The 21,222-nt window shown below is 40.5% G+C and overlaps 1 protein-coding gene across 1 annotated transcript in view; it reads left to right on the forward strand.

Moving 5' to 3' along the window:
* The window catches only part of ABCC8 (ATP-binding cassette, sub-family C (CFTR/MRP), member 8), a gene marked incomplete at its 5' end in the record, with an annotated part of 67,128 nt that overhangs the window by 12,410 nt on the left and 33,496 nt on the right, over positions 1 to 21,222 (forward strand). Inside the window, 9 exons of the mRNA XM_009876133.1 lie at positions 1,393 to 1,557; positions 3,454 to 3,609; positions 8,942 to 9,076; positions 10,114 to 10,276; positions 14,352 to 14,392; positions 14,696 to 14,841; positions 18,807 to 18,912; positions 19,131 to 19,241; positions 21,144 to 21,219. Coding sequence (XP_009874435.1) covers positions 1,393 to 1,557; positions 3,454 to 3,609; positions 8,942 to 9,076; positions 10,114 to 10,276; positions 14,352 to 14,392; positions 14,696 to 14,841; positions 18,807 to 18,912; positions 19,131 to 19,241; positions 21,144 to 21,219 — 1,099 coding nt within the window. The remainder of the gene's footprint in view (positions 1 to 1,392; positions 1,558 to 3,453; positions 3,610 to 8,941; positions 9,077 to 10,113; positions 10,277 to 14,351; positions 14,393 to 14,695; positions 14,842 to 18,806; positions 18,913 to 19,130; positions 19,242 to 21,143; positions 21,220 to 21,222) is intronic.

Raw genomic sequence — 21,222 nt, forward strand, 5'->3', positions numbered from 1 at the left:
AGTATATGACTAGCAAGATGCCTCCTTATGGAAAGAAGGAACATTTGTACAAACAGAGATTTACAGGAGTGGTATCATAATTGCTTGTTTTTATTTGTGTCCAGCATTGGCTTGAATCTCAGTAGCTTGTAACAAATGCCACATAAGTGGGAAAAGGGAGTAAACCTAGGAAATCCACCCAAGTCCCTCTGTGTAGCACAGTAAAAAGTCTTTTAACGGCTGCTCAGTGTGGCCAATGTTTGAAGAAGAGTCAAACACAATTCTTTTGGAAGTGATCAGATATTTATGGAGAACGGCTCTTTGGGGTCGATGAAGGGCTTCTCTGGCACCTCAACAGATGGTTGAACTGCTGCGTGAACAAATCAGACTAGTTTCCTCTCATGAGAAGGAATACTGTGATGCGAGGTGGGAGGCACCATGTCAGGAAATTTGTACTGGATGTGTTCTTGTAAGCGTGTGCTCTTCTCATGGAGTAAAACAAAAGAATCCTTTAAAAACCGATTTTGCTCATGATCTCGTTGACTTGTTTGCCAAGCTAAGCATACTTTTCGCTGCTTTTAAGACTGTAAATTTCTCTACTGGTGTCAAGGGGTTGGATAGTGTGCCTCCCACAGCAAGGGATACAGAAGGAGTGTAAGTAGCAAGAAGCCCTCTGGGAGGGAATAGAGAAGACACCTCTTGCTAATTTTGTCTTTGGTGGCAGCATAAGCCAGCAGTCAGTTTTGAAGAAGCCAAGGGGAGAAAAGGAAGGCAGAGGCATTTTAGTTGCAGATGGCTTCCCAGGGTGAGCCAGCCTCCTGAGTAGTTGCAGCACCAAAGGTATCTGCTTGTTAAAAATAATCTGGAATAAACACACTGCTTTCTCAGTAAGCCATAGATATGCCTCAAAATGCGTTTTAGTGACCTCATGACCTTGCTAGGAAATAATGACCAGAACTGAAAATGCTGAACAAGGTGCTACAAACTAAAATAATGTGCGTAGTTCCAGGAGTTAGAAAGATGTGTTTTTGGCAAGTTGTGAAGATCATCTTAATGTTCAGTAATCTGAGGTGCTACAATAAGGAGATGAATTTCTCTGGAAGGACATTACCTAGTCCTTGCTGACACTGGGCAGTGCACATCTTTTAGCAAATGGCCATACAGACATACCTAAAGTGTCCTAGAGTTTTGGAAGGATACCCGAAATCCTATAAAAGTCATTCTACATTTAAATAAAGCTTACCGAGTTGGCACATTGTATGGCTGTTTCCTTGAATTGATAAACTGTGGGATTTCAGAAAAGGTTGGAAGCACATTCAAAGTAATAAACTGTGATTACCTTTGCTTATTAATTATGTGAAACTGATAATTAATTTACCATTGCACCTGATTTCTAACTTTTTTTTATTTTAGACAAAAATTCTTGGTGTTTTCTTTATTTCATCTCAAGAGTTCCTGTCCAATGCTTATGTTCTGGCTGTACTCTTATTTTTTGCGCTTTTGTTGCAACGGACATTTCTCCAAGCATCGTACTATGTTGCTATTGAAACAGGAATCAACTTGAGAGGTGCAATACAGGTAACCAATGCACTATTAATTAACTTTATTCTCATACAATCATACATGTATTTGTAAATACAAATTATAGTTGTTAAATTGTGAAACGCTTTTCTCCTGAAATGTATTGAATATAACCATTGCCATTACAGCTTGTGTTGACTTAGACCTATATTCTTCCTTCTGCATTTTATTTGATGATTTTCTATAAAAGTTTTTTGTAATATCGAATGCCACATTTCTTCTTACATTTGAGTGTAAATTTGCTGATGGTAAAACTGAATGTAACTTTTGAAAGAACTCGGGTTGTGAGCTACACCTTTTTGTAACGTCCTGTGCCAATAACACAGCTTTAAAATGTCTTGTCATTGTGCTCTGCACAGGAGAGGTGGTATTCCCAATGCATGGAGCAGTGTCTTGTTCCATGGGTCATGCCACCAAATTGACGAGGCATTGTGGGGTCTGTAATTACCAAACACAAGGAAGATTGCTAAAGCGGAGTCCATCCTCATCGTATAACTGTGAAGAGCAGATCAAAGCTTTATGTCGTGCACAAAGAGCTGTGCCGGGAAATGAGAGAACTGGGTGTAGGATTTCAACGTGCTATTGCCAAGTGCCCTGGCTGACCCTCTGCCAGCTTGAAAGGCACCCGTCTAAGTTACACTGCACATCCACTGGGCTACAGAGATCCTGTGAGAGCCTGTGTGATAGATGGATGCTCTCAATAGCAGCGTAATTGTTTAATCCTCTTTTGATCTTGCACTTGGAAGCACTTATCAGCTGCCAGGCTTCTGGATTCCATCCATTGGTTTTCCATTATTAGAGTGAAATAGAAAATTCCTAAAGAAATAAATATTTGACCCAAAGTACATGTAAGAAAATTGCACGTCTTTTATCAAGAAGAGCTACAACTAACTGGAAAATGCATGGACAACAGCAAGTGTAAAAGAGGAACTGTTGGAAAATAGCACTACTTGAATTTTATTTGAGAAAAGCTTTGTGTTCTCTGCACTGGGTATTACACAGAGACCCAGATAGCACCAGGAGTCAGACCATTTATATTCAGAGACTTCTAGCCATCAATTTAAGCAGCAGAATTAGTGTTAATGGAAGTCTCTGTTTCAGTATTTTTATACTTCTTTTTCCTTAGAGTATTTTTCTTTGAACTTTTTCTCTCTTTTCCTTTGTGTAAACCTGCCCCATATGACTTTATACTTCATGAGGACACAGCTGGCATTTGATCCAAAGGTGCTCATTGAATCAGGGTGCCTCCTGTCAGCTGGTGAAAGAACACTTTCATTATTGTGTATTAAATTATTTTACGTGATGCCTGATTCTGCACTGAAGTAACTGCTTAATTCAGCACAGAATCAGACCTGTTAGGTCAGGTCTCTGTGAATTAAACTTTGTAGCAGGACTGAGCTCTCTAACAAAATATAGCAATGTTCTCAGCCAAGACTGTGGTCCTGGACGGTACTGGAATCAATTGTTAGAGAAAAATAAGAAGGATTGCAATATGTTGACTATCACATGTTGAATGTAATAATATTTTATTCACACTAGTTACAGCAAGGGCATTCCATGGACAAGCTGGAGGTAGAACTCAGATTTGTTAGTATGGTTCTTGGGCCTGTTGAGGAGTAAAGGGTTCATTCTCCTGCTGATCCACAGGGATGCAAAAAGGGAGCATTTGGACAGCTGCTATGTACATAATTGCATTGTGCTTTTTGTGAGTCAATAATAAGACAATAGCTTAAAAATTTTCATCATAACACAGAAAGCCAAACCTTAAGCTTTTCGCTCAAGTTACTGGGAATGCTGTTTTCCCTCGACACACTGGACTACACCTGTGTTTTAGGTGGAGCTAGAAACCTTACTTTATTTCTGTATGCTAACACCTTTTGATCTCTATTCCAGACAAAAATATACAATAAAATTATGCAGCTTTCAACCTCTAACATGTCTATGGGGGAGATGACTGCAGGCCAGATCTGTAACCTGGTTGCCATAGACACGAACCAGCTGATGTGGTTCTTTTTCCTCTGCCCCAACCTTTGGGCTATGCCAGTACAGGTAAGGAGATTGAACGTGCTTTTGCTATTCATGTGCATTAGCCTGTAGTGATTGGTTGCTTGTGAATTTTATGAAAGTAGACATATTAAAGAATAATTTGAAATAAGTTTTAAGCTATGAACATTTAGAAACATTATATGTAATGTCACATCTGTGACAGGACTTTAGGTGTTGGGGATTGTACTGGGATCTTGAGTGCTGCCAGACATGCTTTGCATTTGTAACAAGAATTTATAGGGTGCAGCAGGTTGTGTTATTCCAGTGCATTCATTTATTACATCAGGGGAGTTAAGTGGAATGTATTGCAATCGTTTGTCTTCTGTATCCCAGCAGAAGCAAGAGAAGTAGCAGTTTATTAAAAAATATGATCTCTTAGAGATAATGCTTTGAACATCCCTTGAAACTACTGCTGCTGCATGGATTACGCGTTTGAGCCAAATTTATTTGTTATGTGAAATGGTCTTGGTACTTTATTCTCTCTGGTGTTTTTGGTGTCTTGTCTCTCCATACCACTCTCATCCCTTCAGTCTCCTTTCTTGCATGCCTGACGTGGGGCAGTTCCGAGTCACACTCAGCCACCTGGTGACTCCTGGTTCCGCGTCCTAAACCCTCATAGCATCTGTAATGCCTGATGAAATACAGCTGTTTATTATGAGTCTTGAAGATGAAGAAAGCAGAGTGCCCATCTCAGAGGGTACTTTCACGGTTGATTAAAATGAATCTAAGCTTGTTCCCCTACTGAAATAGGAGTTTGTAGGCCGTGTCCAACATGGAGACTCAGTATTTTTACCTCCTTGTTCCAACTCTATAGATTGTGCATTGTGTCACATGAGCTTGTAGAACTACTGAAAAACGTATCTAATCAAACCTAGTCCTTTCCTCAGTGAGGTAACATTCCTCTGAGTCTGTGGTCAATCTCACTAGGTGGCCACATGATTAATTTACGTTTATGCTCCTGCAAGGGTAGAGCAGACACAGAGTAGGAGGAGGTTAGAGGGATCTCAGTACAACCTTAGACAATTTTTCAAAGTTTACACTTATTGAAACGGTGGAAAAGTGCAAAATAGTTTGGAAGAGCCAGTACTTAAACAAAACCATAGAAACCTCCTTTGCTTCCATTTAGGAATTTCCTGAGAAAACTGACACTGTAGTACATAGTTTCATCCAATATTAATACATTACCCTGTGATTCTTTCTGCTTGCTTCCAGCTCCTTAGTGTATTTTTGTCAAGAGTGCTTCAGTGCTAAAAGTAAACACAGACAGAAGAGGCAGCGGAGTTTAAATTCAGTCAGCATTTTCTAAAAGTATCATTTAGTTTCAAAAACATGATGAAAACTCCATTGTGTTTGTGTCACAAAGGGCTCTGGCTCCACCACTATGCAAGGGCCAATTTGGCTGGTGTGGAAGTCAGAAAACTGCCAGAAATCTGCCCAGCAGCTTTGAATTTTGCGTTGCCTGCTCTTGCCCCCAAAATGAAATAATTTCCATGAGACTGTGTACAGACTGCAACAGGCAGATGCTATTTCCAGTCAGTTTCTAACACGGCTTTAGAGTTGCTCAGCGGTTCCTGTGTCATCAACATCTGATACCATTGGTTTTCTGCTCTCACATGTTGAGCATATAGGAATACTACACTGAAAAGTTGAGGGTAGGGAAGAAAAGCCAGCCATGTGGGTGATTGTATAAATTATATGAATGTCTTTCAAAGAGAAGGTGCTAGACTGCTGGCTGTCAGAAGATCTGGATTCTTTTCTGACAATAAAGATACATATTAGAATTGAGTGAGGTTTATAGTTATTCCTGTCAAAAACGAGAATTTTGGTCAAGCTGCTATGAATCAAATGAGCAAGTCCTCCTTTGAGATGGTCCTAAAGTAATGGTAAATTGAATTAATTTACTGACCTAGAAAAAAGCCGCTTTGGTTTAACTATTTTTCCTGCACTTGTTTTTTCCCTCACTGAGGAGAATACTGAGAATGGGCAGTGCAGGTCCTTCCTCATTGCCCATCATAGCGAGTTCCTGAACATGTCTTATGTTCTCTTGTATAGTCTCAATCTTTAGGGAGTATTTGTTCTCTGTAAAACCAATTAACGTCTTCTCACAATAGTCTGGGAGTCTTCACACTTTTGCTATATGTGTTTGAAACATAATATATTACCATATGTCTTCTAGTATCTCTGTGGTAGTGGGAGGTAAATTACTTCTGAGACTGCAGTAGGACCTGGAGGAAGAAGAAATCTGTCTGAGTCTCTGGAAGAGCTCTCGCTGACTCTAGGGAGAGTTGTGCAAAGCCTCAAATCAGGATAGTGAGCGCATCAAGGTGTGAACAGATGATAGCTTAGTAACTGCTCACTTTTAACTGCGCCTTCATGCCTAGAGTTTGCATTTGCTCTGCACACGTGAGCTGTACGTAACTGTGCCTTATGGAGAGACGTTTGCCAGGTCATAGCGTGGCTGCGTTCACATGGTGTATGTGCGTTTGTCTCTTGGGCAGGGTAACTGCCTTCAGTTATAGACTAGTTTTGTGATCTACTCTGGGAAGGCCAATATATGTAAAAACATTTTACTTTCTAAAGTTTCTTTATTATTTTGAACAAGGTTTTTTATTGTTTTCTAGCTCTTAACCTAACAATCAGAATTTCAGTGTCTGCAGTGGATTTTGTAATTATTCTTGACTTAGAAGACCTAGTTACGTTTTCTATACAGTCCAGATAATTTGAGCCCCATCTTTGCTGAGTCAATAGGAGCTTTATCATTGCCTTAAGTTACTGTTCGAAGGCCACTGAAATCCATGAAGAGAGGCCTGGGGAACTCTGTCAGTTGAAAGATGCCCTCAGTGGGCTTGGCTCAAACCCTGGGAGCAAAACGAGGCCCTGTAAAGCCTTTCCCCTCCACCTCCGTTTTATAAACACCCTTGTTTGATTTCATTGTGATTATTAAAAACCCCTCTATTCTCATATCTCTGGTTCATTGGCAGGAATAACTTAGTTGTAATGAAAGGACATTTGTCTCTTTCAAACCTGGCCACAAAGCTGTTTCTGGCTGAAAGCATTATGCTATCTTCAATTAATAACCAAGACAAAATAACCAGAGCTATTGGTGAGTTTCTTGCTAGTGATATATATCTCTGGCAGGTAAGAGCTTTGGGATTTTGATGAAAGGGAAGCAAAGTCTTTCATTACATATTTTTTTTATAAATATGATTATTACCTTCTCAGAAATATTAATGAGAGCCTTCTCAGCTGCCAAAGGCTGTCCTCCAGTAGCACTCCAGCAGTATTATCTATGTACTATCTATTTTTGACTGCTTAGAGTACAGTGTGCTAAGTCTAGAATTACTTGCAATAATGCTTACAGATTTCAATGCTTTTCAGATAATGAATGTTCACATAGTTAAACTGAAAATATTTTTTTTCTCCTATACAAGATTGATATATTTGAAAAGTTTGCCCTTGTTGTTGCAATATAAAGAAGAAAAAAAAATTGGGTCATCTATTCAAAACATTGAATTATTGTTGCAAATACTGACCCTTTCAATAGCCAGGGTGGGGAGTGGAAAGCAGCGGTGAGCTCACAGCTCCAGTAGAATCCAGTAGGTAGAACAGCTTCCCTCTTGTCTGTGAGAAGCTGAGGCAGTTTCTAGAACCAGCTGGTCTCCTGATGTCCTTTACAGTCACCCCGCAGTGGGGAAAGCACGAGGTCGGTGTTGCCCTTTGACTTTGTAGCTCTGAACATCTCTTAACTGTGCACTGCTCAGTGCCTTCCTGTCTTTTGAGTGCCTGGGTTGTCTGCCCATGAAGAAGCAGTTGGGAATGAGTATTCTGGTTTGTAAAGACCAAGACCGTTTCATGTTTTGGATGGGAGCTCTGTCCAGTCTGTCTGATAGGGCTTTTGCATGTTTTCTTTGGCTGCATACACTCATGGATTTCCTGACTTCACATGGAAGCAGATTGCTCACTTCTCATTAAAAGATTTTTAATTTACAATTTAACCTTTTCTCTTACTAGATTTGTGGTGTATATACAACAGGACTTTACTTCCATGTTCCTGTGTGTTTCCTAAGTAAATACTGACTTTAAGAGCTGTGTTTCAGTTTAGTTCATCTGCAGAGAGGCATCAAAGTGTTGCTAAGAAAATAACACAACTGAATTTTCTCTCTGGGTAGCTTAAATGTGGAGACTAAGGACTCTTTTTTTCTTCATGGAAGCACTCAATTCCCAGAATGAGGTGTGGGACTGGATGGGATTATGGCTACTGTGCTTCAAAATGATGGAAGATAGTGTTTTTGTGTGGGCTATGAGAGTATGCAGATATGACAAGAGGAGTAGATAATGCTTTAAGGAAATTACCAATTTATTTCTTTTAATTAAGGGAAATAATGTGTGAAATGAACTTTCTGCCACTACAGCTTCAGATTTATTTTTCACCTTGTACTGATAAAAATACAGAGTGTCAGTGCTCCAGATTGTTCAGGAGTCAGTTGCTAGAACAGTGGTAATTATCACTGGTAGCTTGTATGTCTTGTTTGCATTTATTGAGCTGCCTACAGTATCCCTTTCCATCCAGCCTGTGGCTCTCTAGATTCTTATTTATCCAAAGACAAATTTTATTTTTTCTTAAGCTGTTTGTGTCACATTTTTTTTAACAGATATTGCCAGTGCGATACTATGCATCCTTAAGACAGTTCCTTGCAAGTTTATGTTAGAGTTTATTTGCTGTGAAGATTCTTAGTGATATGATTTATGGTGTTCCATTTTTAGGTACTTGTCAGCAATAATGTCATGTTAACATTATATTTTTAATAATATTTCATACTAGCTGCTATAGCAAGCAAAGAAGCACTCCTTTGTGGAAGTCCGTTGTGTTGTTGACTAGTGAGTTCTGATCAAACTGGGAGATGTAATTTCTTCCCTGGTATAAAAATGCTTCAATGTCAAAGAAGGGGGGAAAAAAAATCATTAAGTCCAAGAAAATGCTTGCTGTGTCATCTGGCCAATGGGGAAATATATTTAACAGTGACTGTAAGGGAACATCTCAGTGTATTACTTAGTAGTATTTAAAAATAACTGTTAAATTTTATTTAAAGGGGTTTTTTATAAATGTATTTTTTTAACTAAAGTTATTTTAAGTATCTGTGAGAGTTACATTATAGAGGATCGTCCAGCTCCCCTGTGATGGTGATGCAGAACGGACGACGCCTGGGGGCAGGGTTAGTTGCAGTGGCTGTTGGTTTTGAACACACTATCCAGTTATGCTGTGATTGCCCTTTGTGGTGCACAAAGTGAAGCTGTCCCAAGCCTTCCCCTCGCTTTCTTTCTTCTCTCCCAACAGATAATTGTAGGAGTTCTTTTGCTCTACTACCTTCTTGGAATCAGTGCCTTAATTGGAGCAGCAGTAATCATAGTCCTTGCACCTGTTCAGTACTTCGTAGCAACAAAACTCTCACAGGCCCAGAGAAGCACGTTGGTAAGTCTCTTCAGACTCATACATAGTATAAATACAGTCTCTGGTAGTTATGCATTGGTCTGTGATTGGAATTACAAAGCTAACCATGGACATTGACCATGGTAAGTGTAGGCAGTAAAGATGCAGGTTTTGGGGGTTATATTTTTAAACAAGCATGCGTTTCCCTAAGAGAAAAAAACAGACTTAAAATCTTTCCAACTTGCAAAGGTAAGTGGCCAATAATCGTTGACTGAAACAGCTTTGCACGGTCAGGTGTTGCACAAATAAATGAATCATGCAGGGCAGCCTTCCCCTGTGAAAAGGTAATGCCTTCACATCTACACTACATATCCTTCTAGAAACATACACAGCATTCATTCCTTTCAAACCAAACAGACAATGAGCATTGCCTAGAAATTCCTGGAGATGGGAGCAGCACCTTTTGTGCCAGAAATGTCTCAACTGTGCAGCACAGAGTGACACAAACACCCTTGGGCTAGCCTGCAAACTGGAAGTAGTGTAACTTCCAGTTACACTTTCCTGGGAGTATCGCTTTACCAGTGTATTGTTGTGCCTGAGCCAGCTGGCCCTGCTCAGAGCTAAGGTCCCACGAACGTGGCCGTGCTGCTGTGAAGCCTGGCATCCATGTTTCTACATCGTGTTGGTTGAGCAGAGTGTCCAGTGTGTGCCCAGCTGTAGCTTGTCCATGTGTTCTGGTCCCTGTACCCCATCAGTGTGCCTGTGGAAAATCCAGCCGGTGTGCAGGGCAGTGGAAGTCGGCAGAGGCTGCCTTGCTGGCGACCAGAAAACTGACAGAGGAGTAGAACATTCACTACAAGCTGTGTGATGCAGGAGTGTGAACCAACTGCCTGTTTGCTTTAGCTCCAGGCAAGCTCACCTTTGTGAAAAATAGTAACAAAACATCTGAAGGAACAGAACTCGTGAAGTGTACCTGACTGGTTACAAGGGAGTGCATACGGTTGTTGTGTGATCTGTATGTTTAGGTGACAGGAGGTTGAATTATACTCTTTAAGTGAATACGCGTGTAAATGTTGCAGGAGTACTCCAATGAGAGACTGAAGAAGACAAATGAGATGCTTCGAGGCATTAAGCTCCTTAAACTCTACGCTTGGGAACACATCTTTCACAGCAGCGTAGAGGAAACCAGACAAAAAGAAATGACTAGCCTCAAGTCTTTTGCCCTTTATACCTCCATATCCAGTAAGTCTCTTCCTTCTTTCTAATCCACTGTTCAGCTCAAGTGCCACTGCTTTATTAGTTACTCAAGAGTCTACCGTTTCTCTGTTGAAATTGTTTCAGTTGCTTTAGGCTCTGATCCATACTCCTCACTTTGCGTTCAGTCAGACTTTCCATTTAATTCAGTCGAATTTTGCCTGTATGGGAAAGATGCCTAAAAGACCAAGTCAAGATTAATGCTTCATCGCATTAGCTTTTCTGGCACGAGTGTTTGATGGGCTACCTTCAGTCGGCAATTTTCTCCTCCATAACATAGCATTCAGCAAAAAGACTGTGTTGATGGTTCTTTTCCTTTTCTCCTGCATTTTGCACAATATGATGTATCAAATTATGTGATAGGAATTGGTTTTGCATTGAAGCTCCAATAGATTACACTTATACTTTCTTACTCAAAATTTGGGGGTTTTTTATAAAAACGAGTGATTCTTAAGAACATGTCTATATCCTAAGAAGGTAAAGCAGGAGAATCCTGACAATTTCATTAGTCCATATCCAGATTCTTTTGTCTCATGTTACCTTTCAAACTGCTCTAAGGCATTTATCCTTTTAAAAAGACCTAGGGCCAATTGAACTCTGTGTTTGAGGAGATCACATGCAACACTTGTATAATTGCTATTGTAATACTTAAGAATTAATTAGTCAGGTCATACTGAAGAATGCTGTTCATGTAAGATATTAATGAAATGGAAACTTTTAGTGAGAAGTATTCAAATGCCACAAGCTAGCTGTACTAATATCTGCTAGACTATTAAGGAAAGCTACTCCTTAGGAAAACGGCTTCCAAGCTGGTTAGTATTACTTGATTTAATTCACCCAAGGTACACGCGGCTGACTTTCTTCCCTGTCAAATGATCACAAAGGTAATGTACGCTGACAGAAAAATCCTGATCCCACTGAATTTAAGTGACATTAAGCCGAGGTTTTCATTGAATTCTGAGACCAGAATTTCGCTCTGGGGATCTTGAGGTGTCTGTGCTTGGAGAGCAGTTTCCATTTTGACATAAACCAGAATTTAGCTGGAGTAGATTGCATGACCAGAAACTCCTGTCCTCTACCCACATCAGCACAGGTGGGCTCCCTTTGTTTGCACTACTTTATGTGGCACTAAAATCTATTTAATGTAGTCAGAGCCACAGGTTCAGCTGTAGAACTGAAGGAGCTGTGGATTTGACTTTTCAGTCCTTGCAATATCATTTGTAACAGTTACAGAAAGGTATGTTCATCCCAAGAGTACTGACTATTCTGTAGGTGTTTTCCAGCCTCAGCAATTCTGTGATTCTGTGAAATAGTGACAGAAATATGAAGCCCTATTATTAAAAACAACTTTAAATATGTGCTGGTGCTTCTTGAAACATTGTGTGTATTTGCGTTCTTGTTTGTATTATGTGTGTTATTTTGTGTATGTAGGACACAGTAGATCAGTTGCTCAGCTGGGGTGAACCAGTACAACCTTTTTATGTTGTTGCATATCATTTTGGCTTATGAAGACTTTCAGTAGTTTCAGCTTTAGAAGTTCCTTACACCCTCTGTCTTCAGCAGAAATTATACTGATCTTTACAAACTTGCACTTCAGCAGACTATATAAGGAACATAAAATAAAGGAGAATTTGATGGGTTTCTTACCGTAACTGTAAATAGAATGACAGGCATAATCAGCACAAAGCACTATTGCTAATATTATAGTGAATGTATTATTTCCTTTTTTTTTAAGAAGGAAAGAAAAAAAGAATGAAAAGGCAGGAGATGACTAAGATTTTATGTATTATTGATCAAGAGGAAGGCAGATACAAGGTTATTTTTTCTATATGCTGTTTTAATGTACAGTGGTGAATAGACTTGGGAATACTTTTCTAAGTATCCTTAGCTGTTAACGGAAATTAAAGAATGTGATTGGAGCTACTTGTATTCATGAGGAATAGGTTTGCATTGCATTTCAGAAAATACACCTACAAGTTTCAGGGCTTTGTTGGCTAGACCGCAAGAGAATTCCCTTTCAAGACCACATGGAAGTTGGATCTCATCTGCCTCAGCCCTGTGCCTGGATCCAGTTTGTACATATATGGAATTGTTCATGGGTTCTAAAAGAGCTATTATAGATATTAAGTCTTCCTATAATTTTCATTAAATATACCCTCCAGCATCAAAGCTGGCTTGTGAAGTTGGTTAGTGACACCTTTTGAGTTTCAACAGTGAATTCTTTAACTGCAGCAAAGAAGATTCCTTGTAATTTTTTTCGTACTGATTAGCAAGATAATACTATGTTCAATTTTACAGGATTTAGTATACATTATATATTCAGGAAAGACAAAGAAAAGGAATGGTTTTCCTATTTCTGCCTAATTTGAATTTTTGCCTAATCTGTCAGAAGCAAAATAACTCTGGGCTTTCTTACAGGAAAATAACAGTGGTTGCTATACCAAAATATTCAGAAATGACGGAAAACTTTTTTCCCACTTTGCCGACTGCATTTTTCCAGTAACAAAGTACTTATGACTGAGTCTAATCACGCCAAAAGTTTTAGCTGCAAACTACATTTATGTTAGAAAACACTTTATTATTCTGGGCACTTCCATAATTGAAAAATAAAAATAATTTAAACCCTACCAAGTTCCAGTGGCTCAATAAGCCCTTATTTATTTGCTTGAAAGAAGATGTTTGAACTGATGTCCTTAAGAGGTACTCGTGATCTCACAGAAAAGCAAAATTCCGATTGACTTCTTGGGAGCCAGCAAGTGACCCAAGCTGTCTTAGCCGCAGTGGACTCTGCCAGTCCTACAGCGCCTTCAGTCTGCCCAGCTTTGTATGAGCTGTCAGCTCGTACTGGGGACGCAGAGCAGGATCCATCTCTGAGAAGTTTATCAGGCACAGGCTAAACAAAAAAAACAGTGGCTGGCCTCTTACTTTTCTGTTACTCATGCACTGATCTTGTAATTGTTTCAGCTATAAATTTTATATTCTTTGTTGTTTACTCCATGAAATAAAAAGGAGCAAAGGTCAAAATGAAAAGGTGATGTTTCAATAATACCCTCAGGTTGCAATAGAGCGGATGGTAGCTCTGGTTCTGACTTGAGCTTCCAGATGGATAATGGGTTTTTATTGCATCCTTAATCTGTATTCCTGCCTGATCTAGAAGAGATCCCTACACAGAAATGGTGTTTGGTTGCTTCTCCCTGTCTGTCTCTTTAATAACCTCTGAATGCTGTAGGACATGAGTTGCTACAGTGAGGGAATCCAGGGCACCAAGACAGAAACTGTTGGAGGTCAAGGAGAAAACTGGTTCATTGCATTTTAATAACTCAAGGTCTAGCTGGAATCAAAGCTCTAGCACATTTAGGTACTGTCAGAACCTCTGCTGAGCTCCTGAGGACATTCGCAAAGTAGCCAAGCCTGACAAAACAGGGCTTTAAGTCCTCAATAAGAATAAACTAAGTCAAGGATACAATGCAGAGTTGCCAATCTTTCCTTGCCCTTCAAACTGCGCCCAGAAGCCAGAGGGGACAACAAAGAGGGGACACCTCCACTTGGGAGGTGCTGCCCCAGAAGGAGGTCACGGCTTGGGGTGCGTGCTGTGGCTCTCCTGGGCAGCCCCATCATGAGGCTCTGGGTCGGGACAGAGCGAACTGGGGACCAGCCTGGGGGCAGCCCAGCTCTCCAGCCTGCACAGCCGCCGGCGGCGATCCTTCCCTGCGCTGTCGGGCACCCCGCTCACCCGCTGGCCTGTGTACCAGCTCAGCCCTTCTGCCCGCACTGAGGCAGAGACCTGCGGTGCCCCTGGTATGAACGGTGTGTGGCCTGATCCCAGCTCCACAGCAGCAGATCTGTCCTCGTTTTCTAGGGTGCACCGCTGGGTTCTGTCCCGGCAATGGGAAGGAAATTGCAGGCATTTTAAAACAGTGTGCTGATGTTTGTAGATACTTGCACGGTTTTCCTGTCTTAAGCATAGAAAATACCATTGTAAACCAGTGCTAGTAGTATTTGAACATTTAGCATGCCTGAATGGAAGTTGTTACTAAATGTTCCTACGTGTTTTCCTTCACAGTCTTTATGAATGCAGCAATACCAATTGCAGCTGTACTTATAGTAAGTATGGACTTTTCTAAGTAGCATTAATTATAACTGCATTTTCAAGTATGAGATGTGGAAATGAGGAAGGAGGAGGACAGGATGGAAACCTGCTGTGCATTTGCAATTCCCCTGGCAGAGAATGGAAAATGCCCACTCGTCGTCAGTGACCAGAGGCAGCCCTGAGTATGCAGCACTCCCTCAAACTGTTAAGAAAGTATAAATTAAGTTTCTGTAAATTAAATGCTTATGAAATATGAAGTCTTTTTGCATTTCCTTCTCCATGACAAAACACTGATGATGATGTCTATCTCTCTGTAGACATTTGTGGTCCATGCTCATCTGACAACGAAGGCTGACTTCTCCCCATCTGTGGCATTTGCCTCCATCTCCCTGTTTCATATTCTTGTGTCCCCATTGTTCCTGCTCTCCAGTGTTGTTAGATCCACTGTCAAAGCATTAGTAAGGTGAGAACTGTGAAATTAATGTCTTTGCTACCACTTCTATGACTATTGAGGATGTGTCTATTGCTTATTTTACAATTCTAAGTTTACAAATAGTGTGGTGAATATTTATCTGTTGTTGTAAATTGCTTCCCAGCTTTTAACCTTGTATGGTTCCTCATGGGCCCAGTTCTTTGCTGATACAGTTGTCACAACCAATATTTTGTGGTCTGCAGCTAGTACTTCAGTGTGTAGAATGAGTTGAGCTACACTGGCACTGTGTGCAGCATTTGTGTGGTGACAAGAAAGGAAGTGAAAACTTACTGAAGATTTAGTTTTGTAAACCACCGAAGTGTTTTCCTCCATCAAGCATGTAGAAGGAAGAAAGGTAATCATGTGTGTTTCAGTGTATATCTCTTGGGCTGTGCTCAGCCTCCACACCTCTGCCTGAGAGATTGCCTGTTGGTGAAGAGTTAGATTAAATCAAATAAAAAAAACTTCATAAAAATCACTGTTAGTGTGATAGTAAGTTAATGACTAAATGTCTACTCCATGGTAACCCTGGACTTGTGGCCAGTTGTTGTGCCAAGGCTGCAGCCAGCGGAGTGCCTGAGGGCCCACCTTGGCAGTGGCAACAGGCATTTGGTTTGGCTTGTCTAAGGATTTCTTTGTAAATTAAGCCTGTTAATGCTGCAGGAACAATTCTAAAGCAATTAGTATCAATCAATTAGTATTGATTATTGCTAGCTGGGAGCTCTTCATGAGTTATTCTGTAGGTATCTGCTCATTAGCAGGCTATTGCCCTGCCAAATGCAGCACAGGCAGGAGTCCCGCAGTTTAAACTCTGTAACGAAGTTGACATGATCCTTGTCTTCCTGGCTGTATCCAGAGTGCATTGCTCCGTAGCGCTGCTGTGCTACTCTAGATGTGTCTTCCAAGCAGCCCTTCCCTCAGTGCTGTGTTTGGGAAGCGTGTGCTAGATATTTTCCAACACATGAAAACACATGCTTGCTTACATACTTTGGTAAATGTGAAAAAGCAGACTTGTTAGAAAGCTGCGTTTGTGCCAGCTGAGCACAACTGATGTTTACTCGTCATAGCTGTGTCTTGCCGTTACACCTTCTGGCTAATAAGTAGCTGATCAGTAAGACCAGGTAAAGGTAACGTAGATTGATAATCAAAGTTGTACTTCAGCTTTCTTTAGGATATGCCAATTGGTTTTAGTAAGTGTACAAGAGAGCTTCTCCTGTAGTGGCAGAAGGGAACCGAGTGAAGCAGAGGAAGATGCAGCAGTGAAGCCAGCATGTAGAGGATACTAAGAGGACATCACTGCCTTTGCGTCTTAGGCACTTCACAACCCCTGTTCTGTTAATATTGGCTACAAGCACTGATGCCGGATGCTGTTGAGCACAATAATCTCCACAAATAAACTTGTCAGTATCTTTAATCATTACACATGCATCCAATTGCAAAGCATCCTCATGGGTTGTCATTGACACCATCAGAACAACTGTGTGATTGCTTCCAATGGTAGAACAGATTTAAAGCTGCTCTTCCACAAAGGGCCCCTGCAAACTTTTCAGGTTACGGGGTGAGAGTGTTTGCTTTTGAGAGGGGGAACTGCTGAAAGTCTTTAGGAAGGTGAGAAATTCTGTTATCTCTTTGAAAAGTTGGGGGATTTTAATATGTAGAATGTTTGTGTTACTGAAAATTAAAACTGAGCAGCCAGATGATGTATTTCTTAAATGTGAGGTCTTCAAGGACAAAGGGTACAGTGTACAATTTTCCATCAGCAAAGGTCAAGTAGCGAGAGTGGCATTATGTATCTTACTGCGTTTAATATGAACCAGTTTTCTCAGTCAGCTGTGCAAATAACCCTGTTTTAATCAATACGTCTATTCTGTGGCTTAAAAATAAGCTACCCCGTGGAGATATTGCAATACAAGCAAAGTTGCAATGTCAGCAAGAGCTCTGCAGAGAACATACTTATTTTTTATCCTTCAGGACTGTATAATGGTGCAGCATCCTGAATTATGAGTTGCTATCTCAAAAAAAAAGATTTTTTCACTTTTTTATACTGTGTTTTTTCAGTAATTGCCATGGGAGCAGCAATTAGAGAATTAAGCAGAGCATTGGGCAGAGGGATTGCAGAGAGAAATCTTGGCACTTAGGGTGCAGCCAGCTTGATAGGCAGCCAGAGAGCAGGGAGTAAAATCAAGCTATTGAATGCTTTAATAGTGACATGGTCTTGTTTGGGTATGCATGGATCAAGAATACATTTGCTGTCTTTTCTTCCTCCCCCTCTAGACACTTAAGCAGGTACACGGAAGACTTCTCTATCTGCTTTATCTTTATACCTTCAGAGCAATTACTCAAATGGCAGTGTCATTTTTCTGTAGAAAATGTAGGTGCAGCAGCATGCCAACTCCAGATAGACAGCATCTAATCCATCATTTGATCCATTTAAAAGATATTTAAAATGTTCTTTTAAACATCTGGTTTACTGAACAAAAAAGGTAAGATCATTCCCAGCCCTGTTTTTCAGAGCTTTGTGCGAATAGATACCAGTCTCTCTAGTGATGCAGCTTCTAATTTCTGCCTCTGCCTTTGAGATAATAGACCTTCTCATTGAAGAATTTTTCTCCAACATTGAACCCAAATTAGTTACTACTCCTCTTGTCCCATCCTAAATAGTTACTCTCCTCCTTTTCAGCTGCTTCGTTTGTTGTACCTGCTCTAGCTGAATTCACCCCACGTAGTCCTCCGCTGCGGTCAGGTTGCCAGAAATCCTGTAGAACCAGTTCTCTCCCAGACAGTCTCCAGTTGGCTTCTATTTCTCTGTGCAGGTAGCACGCGCTGTGCAGGGAGTCAGCCTTGGGCAGTGCTGTGATGCCTTGGTCCAAGCACTGTTTTGGCGCCAGTGGGGTATCTCATTAGGTTCTTAGAGGAAACTGAAGTCTCCTTCTGAAGGAGAAATGCCTGGTGGTGGAATGGAAAAAAAATGCTGGAGTGTTTATTTTTATTTTTAAGATTTGCTAACAGGTAGCCACGTATCACTATGCAGCACCCTTTGCCTGTTTCCCCACAAGTAACCCCAGGCTAAATATTGCTATCAGTTTTTTCGGTCCTTTTTTGTAAATTTATTTTTAGGAACTTAAGACCTTCTGGCACTTGAGCATTTTGGAGACTAATAGTTAACTTATTTCCAGCTAATTGAGTCCCTTTTGATGTCGAGCTCATGATTCAATCCTCTTCCTTCACAAATTTAATTTGCTGTCCCTGTGAGTAGACAGATTAGACGTACATTTTATAAAGTCAGGTACAGGCATAAAATTGATGTCATGATCTGTTAAATGTCATAATAAAGGTACATTATCTCTTAGCTAATTAAATCTTAAGCAGATTGTGAAGTTGTTATGCCTTCTCCTTTGTTGCTGGCTGTCAGAATTCCTTTTATATCTCATCTGTTGAACACTGTTAAGTTAAGGTATATTCCTGTATCATGTTAGCTCATACGGTTTGTATTTCATCACAGCTGGTTGAATTTAGCTCACAGTGTACAGATTTCATCAGATTCCCAGTGTTCATAAGACTGGTCAGTAGAACTGACTGTGCAACACTTCATAAATGACATTAATTTTACTTCAGCACGTGCCTTCAAACCCAGCTACTCTTGTAGCTGGTCTGCATCCCACCAAATGCCTGAAGAAATCTTTTGTGTAATCTCGCTGGTGATATCAGAAAAGACAAGTCTTGAGAAGCATCTGCACAAACCATTAAAATATCGTAGCTGTTAATAGACAACAGGGCAGGTTTTGCCAACTTGGTTGCGGTAAAGTCTCGTTGCACATTTTCATAGCCTGTTACAAAATGCAAACAAACAAACCACATAGCAGACAAAGTACTAAAAGGGATGCTGTATAATAAACATTTGAGTGAACAGAAGTTTTGCATTCCAGGTTGAAGTGTGATTGTTTTTTGCCTTTCAGTGTGCAAAAACTGAGTGAATTCCTGTCAAGTGAAGAAATTGGAGAAGAGCATGATAAATCTTCAGAGCTAAGAAGTGCAGATAATCACAGCAAATACCAGGCAGTGGTGAGTAATGACGTTTAACTGTAGATTAAGTGGCTGGAGTAATTTGCACCCAGAATAAAATTTTCACTTTTCCATCTCCTCCTGATGATTTCTTGCAATTGCAAAAGCTCTTTTATACCCTGAACTGTATAGGTCGTAACAGGGTGGCTTATGTTAGGGACATTTGGCTGGTACTGCCACCAATTAATGCTTATTTCTGTCTTTCTGATCTTCCACAGCCACTCAAAGTTGTTAACCGCAAGAGGCCTGCTAGGGAGGACTGGAACAATTACAGCTCTCACATGAGAAGACCCATTAACATCACAGAAGCAGATGATTTTTGTGTAAAGGTGATATGAAGGTCACTCTAATAACACTTACTATAGCTCGCTAAGAATCACCTTTATATTCCAGTGGCGGTTTCAATTCAAGAACCAGTGTTTTGATGTGAACTGTCAGATACTTGTGCTCGTGTCGGACATTAACTTCCACCTTTCTATGTCTTCCATTTTAAGAACTGGCTACTGATTTCTGTGTTGTGGTTAGCTGTGGATATTCCTCTAGGTTTCGGATTTTCTAGATTTCAGATTTTCTATTTGAAGTGTTTAAGTCAGTAGCCCTGTTCTCATGACAAAAATTTCCAACTCACAACAGCCCAGGTTGGAAGGAACCTTGAAAGTTCCTCCAGTCCAATCTGTTATGTATGCCAATGGCTATACAGAAAAATGCTACAAAGAAAATTTAAAATAATTTGGTTTGGACAGCCCTAAAGTAATCTTGTTATGGGTCTTCCCTTTCTCTTTGGAATTCCTAATAGCCTTTCAAGATGAAGTTAAAAACTAACCACCAAAGACCTAACTTTGTTGAAGAAAAGATTCTAATTACCCATGCTGCTTTGAAGACTGATGCTCCTGATTTGCTATAGAAATGGCCAGAAGTAATAAAAATCCTAGTGCTTGTTGCAGTGATGATGCTGTTTATTTAGCAAGTCTGCTCTTACATTTGCATTTCCGGCACAGGAGAATGAATAATTCAGTTTCATGAGACTAAGTAGGACAACCAATAGTGCTTTCAGCTCTTTTTTAGAGTCTGTCATCTGCCATGCTGCTTCAGCGCAGAATCCTTCTTGAAACAGCTTCCAGGAAAATAAGAGTATTTGAGAGAGCTTTGGCGGGGCGGGGGGGAAGAGACAGCCTGGAGTGACAACAAAGGTGCTTGTCACAAAGGAGAGGCCAGAGCGGTGACCTCAGTAAGGACAGTATTTGCAAGGTCTTAGGCAGAAAGCCAGGACCTGCTATAATTTTTGGCTCCGTGTGCTGACATCGTTGTCACCCATGGCACCTGGGTCAGGGGACTCCTGCAGTTGGCAAGAAGTGTCTCTGCAGCTCCTTGCCTATGAAGGGGCATTTTTTGAGAGAGGATCCTCTAGCTGTCTTCGGTAATCTAGAGGGAGGAACACTGCACTTTCTTGTGCTCGTTTTGTCAGCTTGTTTCTCAAGATAAGCGTATCACTTTTTTTATTTTTTTTCCTCTGAGGTGGGATAAAATCGTCCCATTCCACTTGTCTCAGATCAAAAAATGTTGTACCTTCAGTTGCTGAAAGGCTTCAAAGGCTTCAGGAGCTCTGAAAAAGTGAGAGGGTTCTGTATAAATACAGGCCTTTTAAAATTGTCTCCTGTTTCTCACAGTATCCATGGAAATCTCCTCCATTTAAAGTCCTGAACAGGCTTTGTTTCTTGTTTTTAGCCTTTCTTGATGAAAAGATTTCTGTATCTAGCAAAGCCTAGGTTATCTGAGAATCATAGCAGAAATACAAAGGAAAATACTGCAATAGGCAGCAATATCTTATTTCTGTGGAAAGTTCTGCAAATCTGGTTGGAAATTGGACCATGTAATTGCCCTGTATGCTGCGGTGTGTTAAGTGACATCCAGTGCTCTGCACAGAGCAAACTGTGACCCCGTACACAGTTTAATCATGTTGTAATCATCACTTATTTCAAGTGTCCAGCTTATAAGGAACAAAACAAAGGAAACCTTAAACAGCACCTTATTTTTCTTCAGGAGTTTTGCAGAGGTTCTTGCACATCAGCACACAGGCCTTTACAAAACCGGTCACTTGAAGAGCTTGTTTCCTGCGCTGAGCAAAGGCTAACTCTGTTCCTGTGCTCAGTGTAATGAAAACAGAAGCGCTGAAGAAAAGTCATCTCTAAAGCAGGTTTTCTGTTTCTTTTTTTCTCTCTATCTTGGCATAGATCACAAATGGATTTTTCACTTGGACACCTGAAGGTCCTCCAGCATTGTCCAACATTGATATCCGAATTCCTCAAGGTA

Source organism: Apaloderma vittatum, unplaced genomic scaffold (genome assembly GCF_000703405.1).
Source record: "Apaloderma vittatum isolate BGI_N311 unplaced genomic scaffold, ASM70340v1 scaffold30019, whole genome shotgun sequence".
Lineage (NCBI taxonomy): Eukaryota > Metazoa > Chordata > Aves > Trogoniformes > Trogonidae > Apaloderma > Apaloderma vittatum.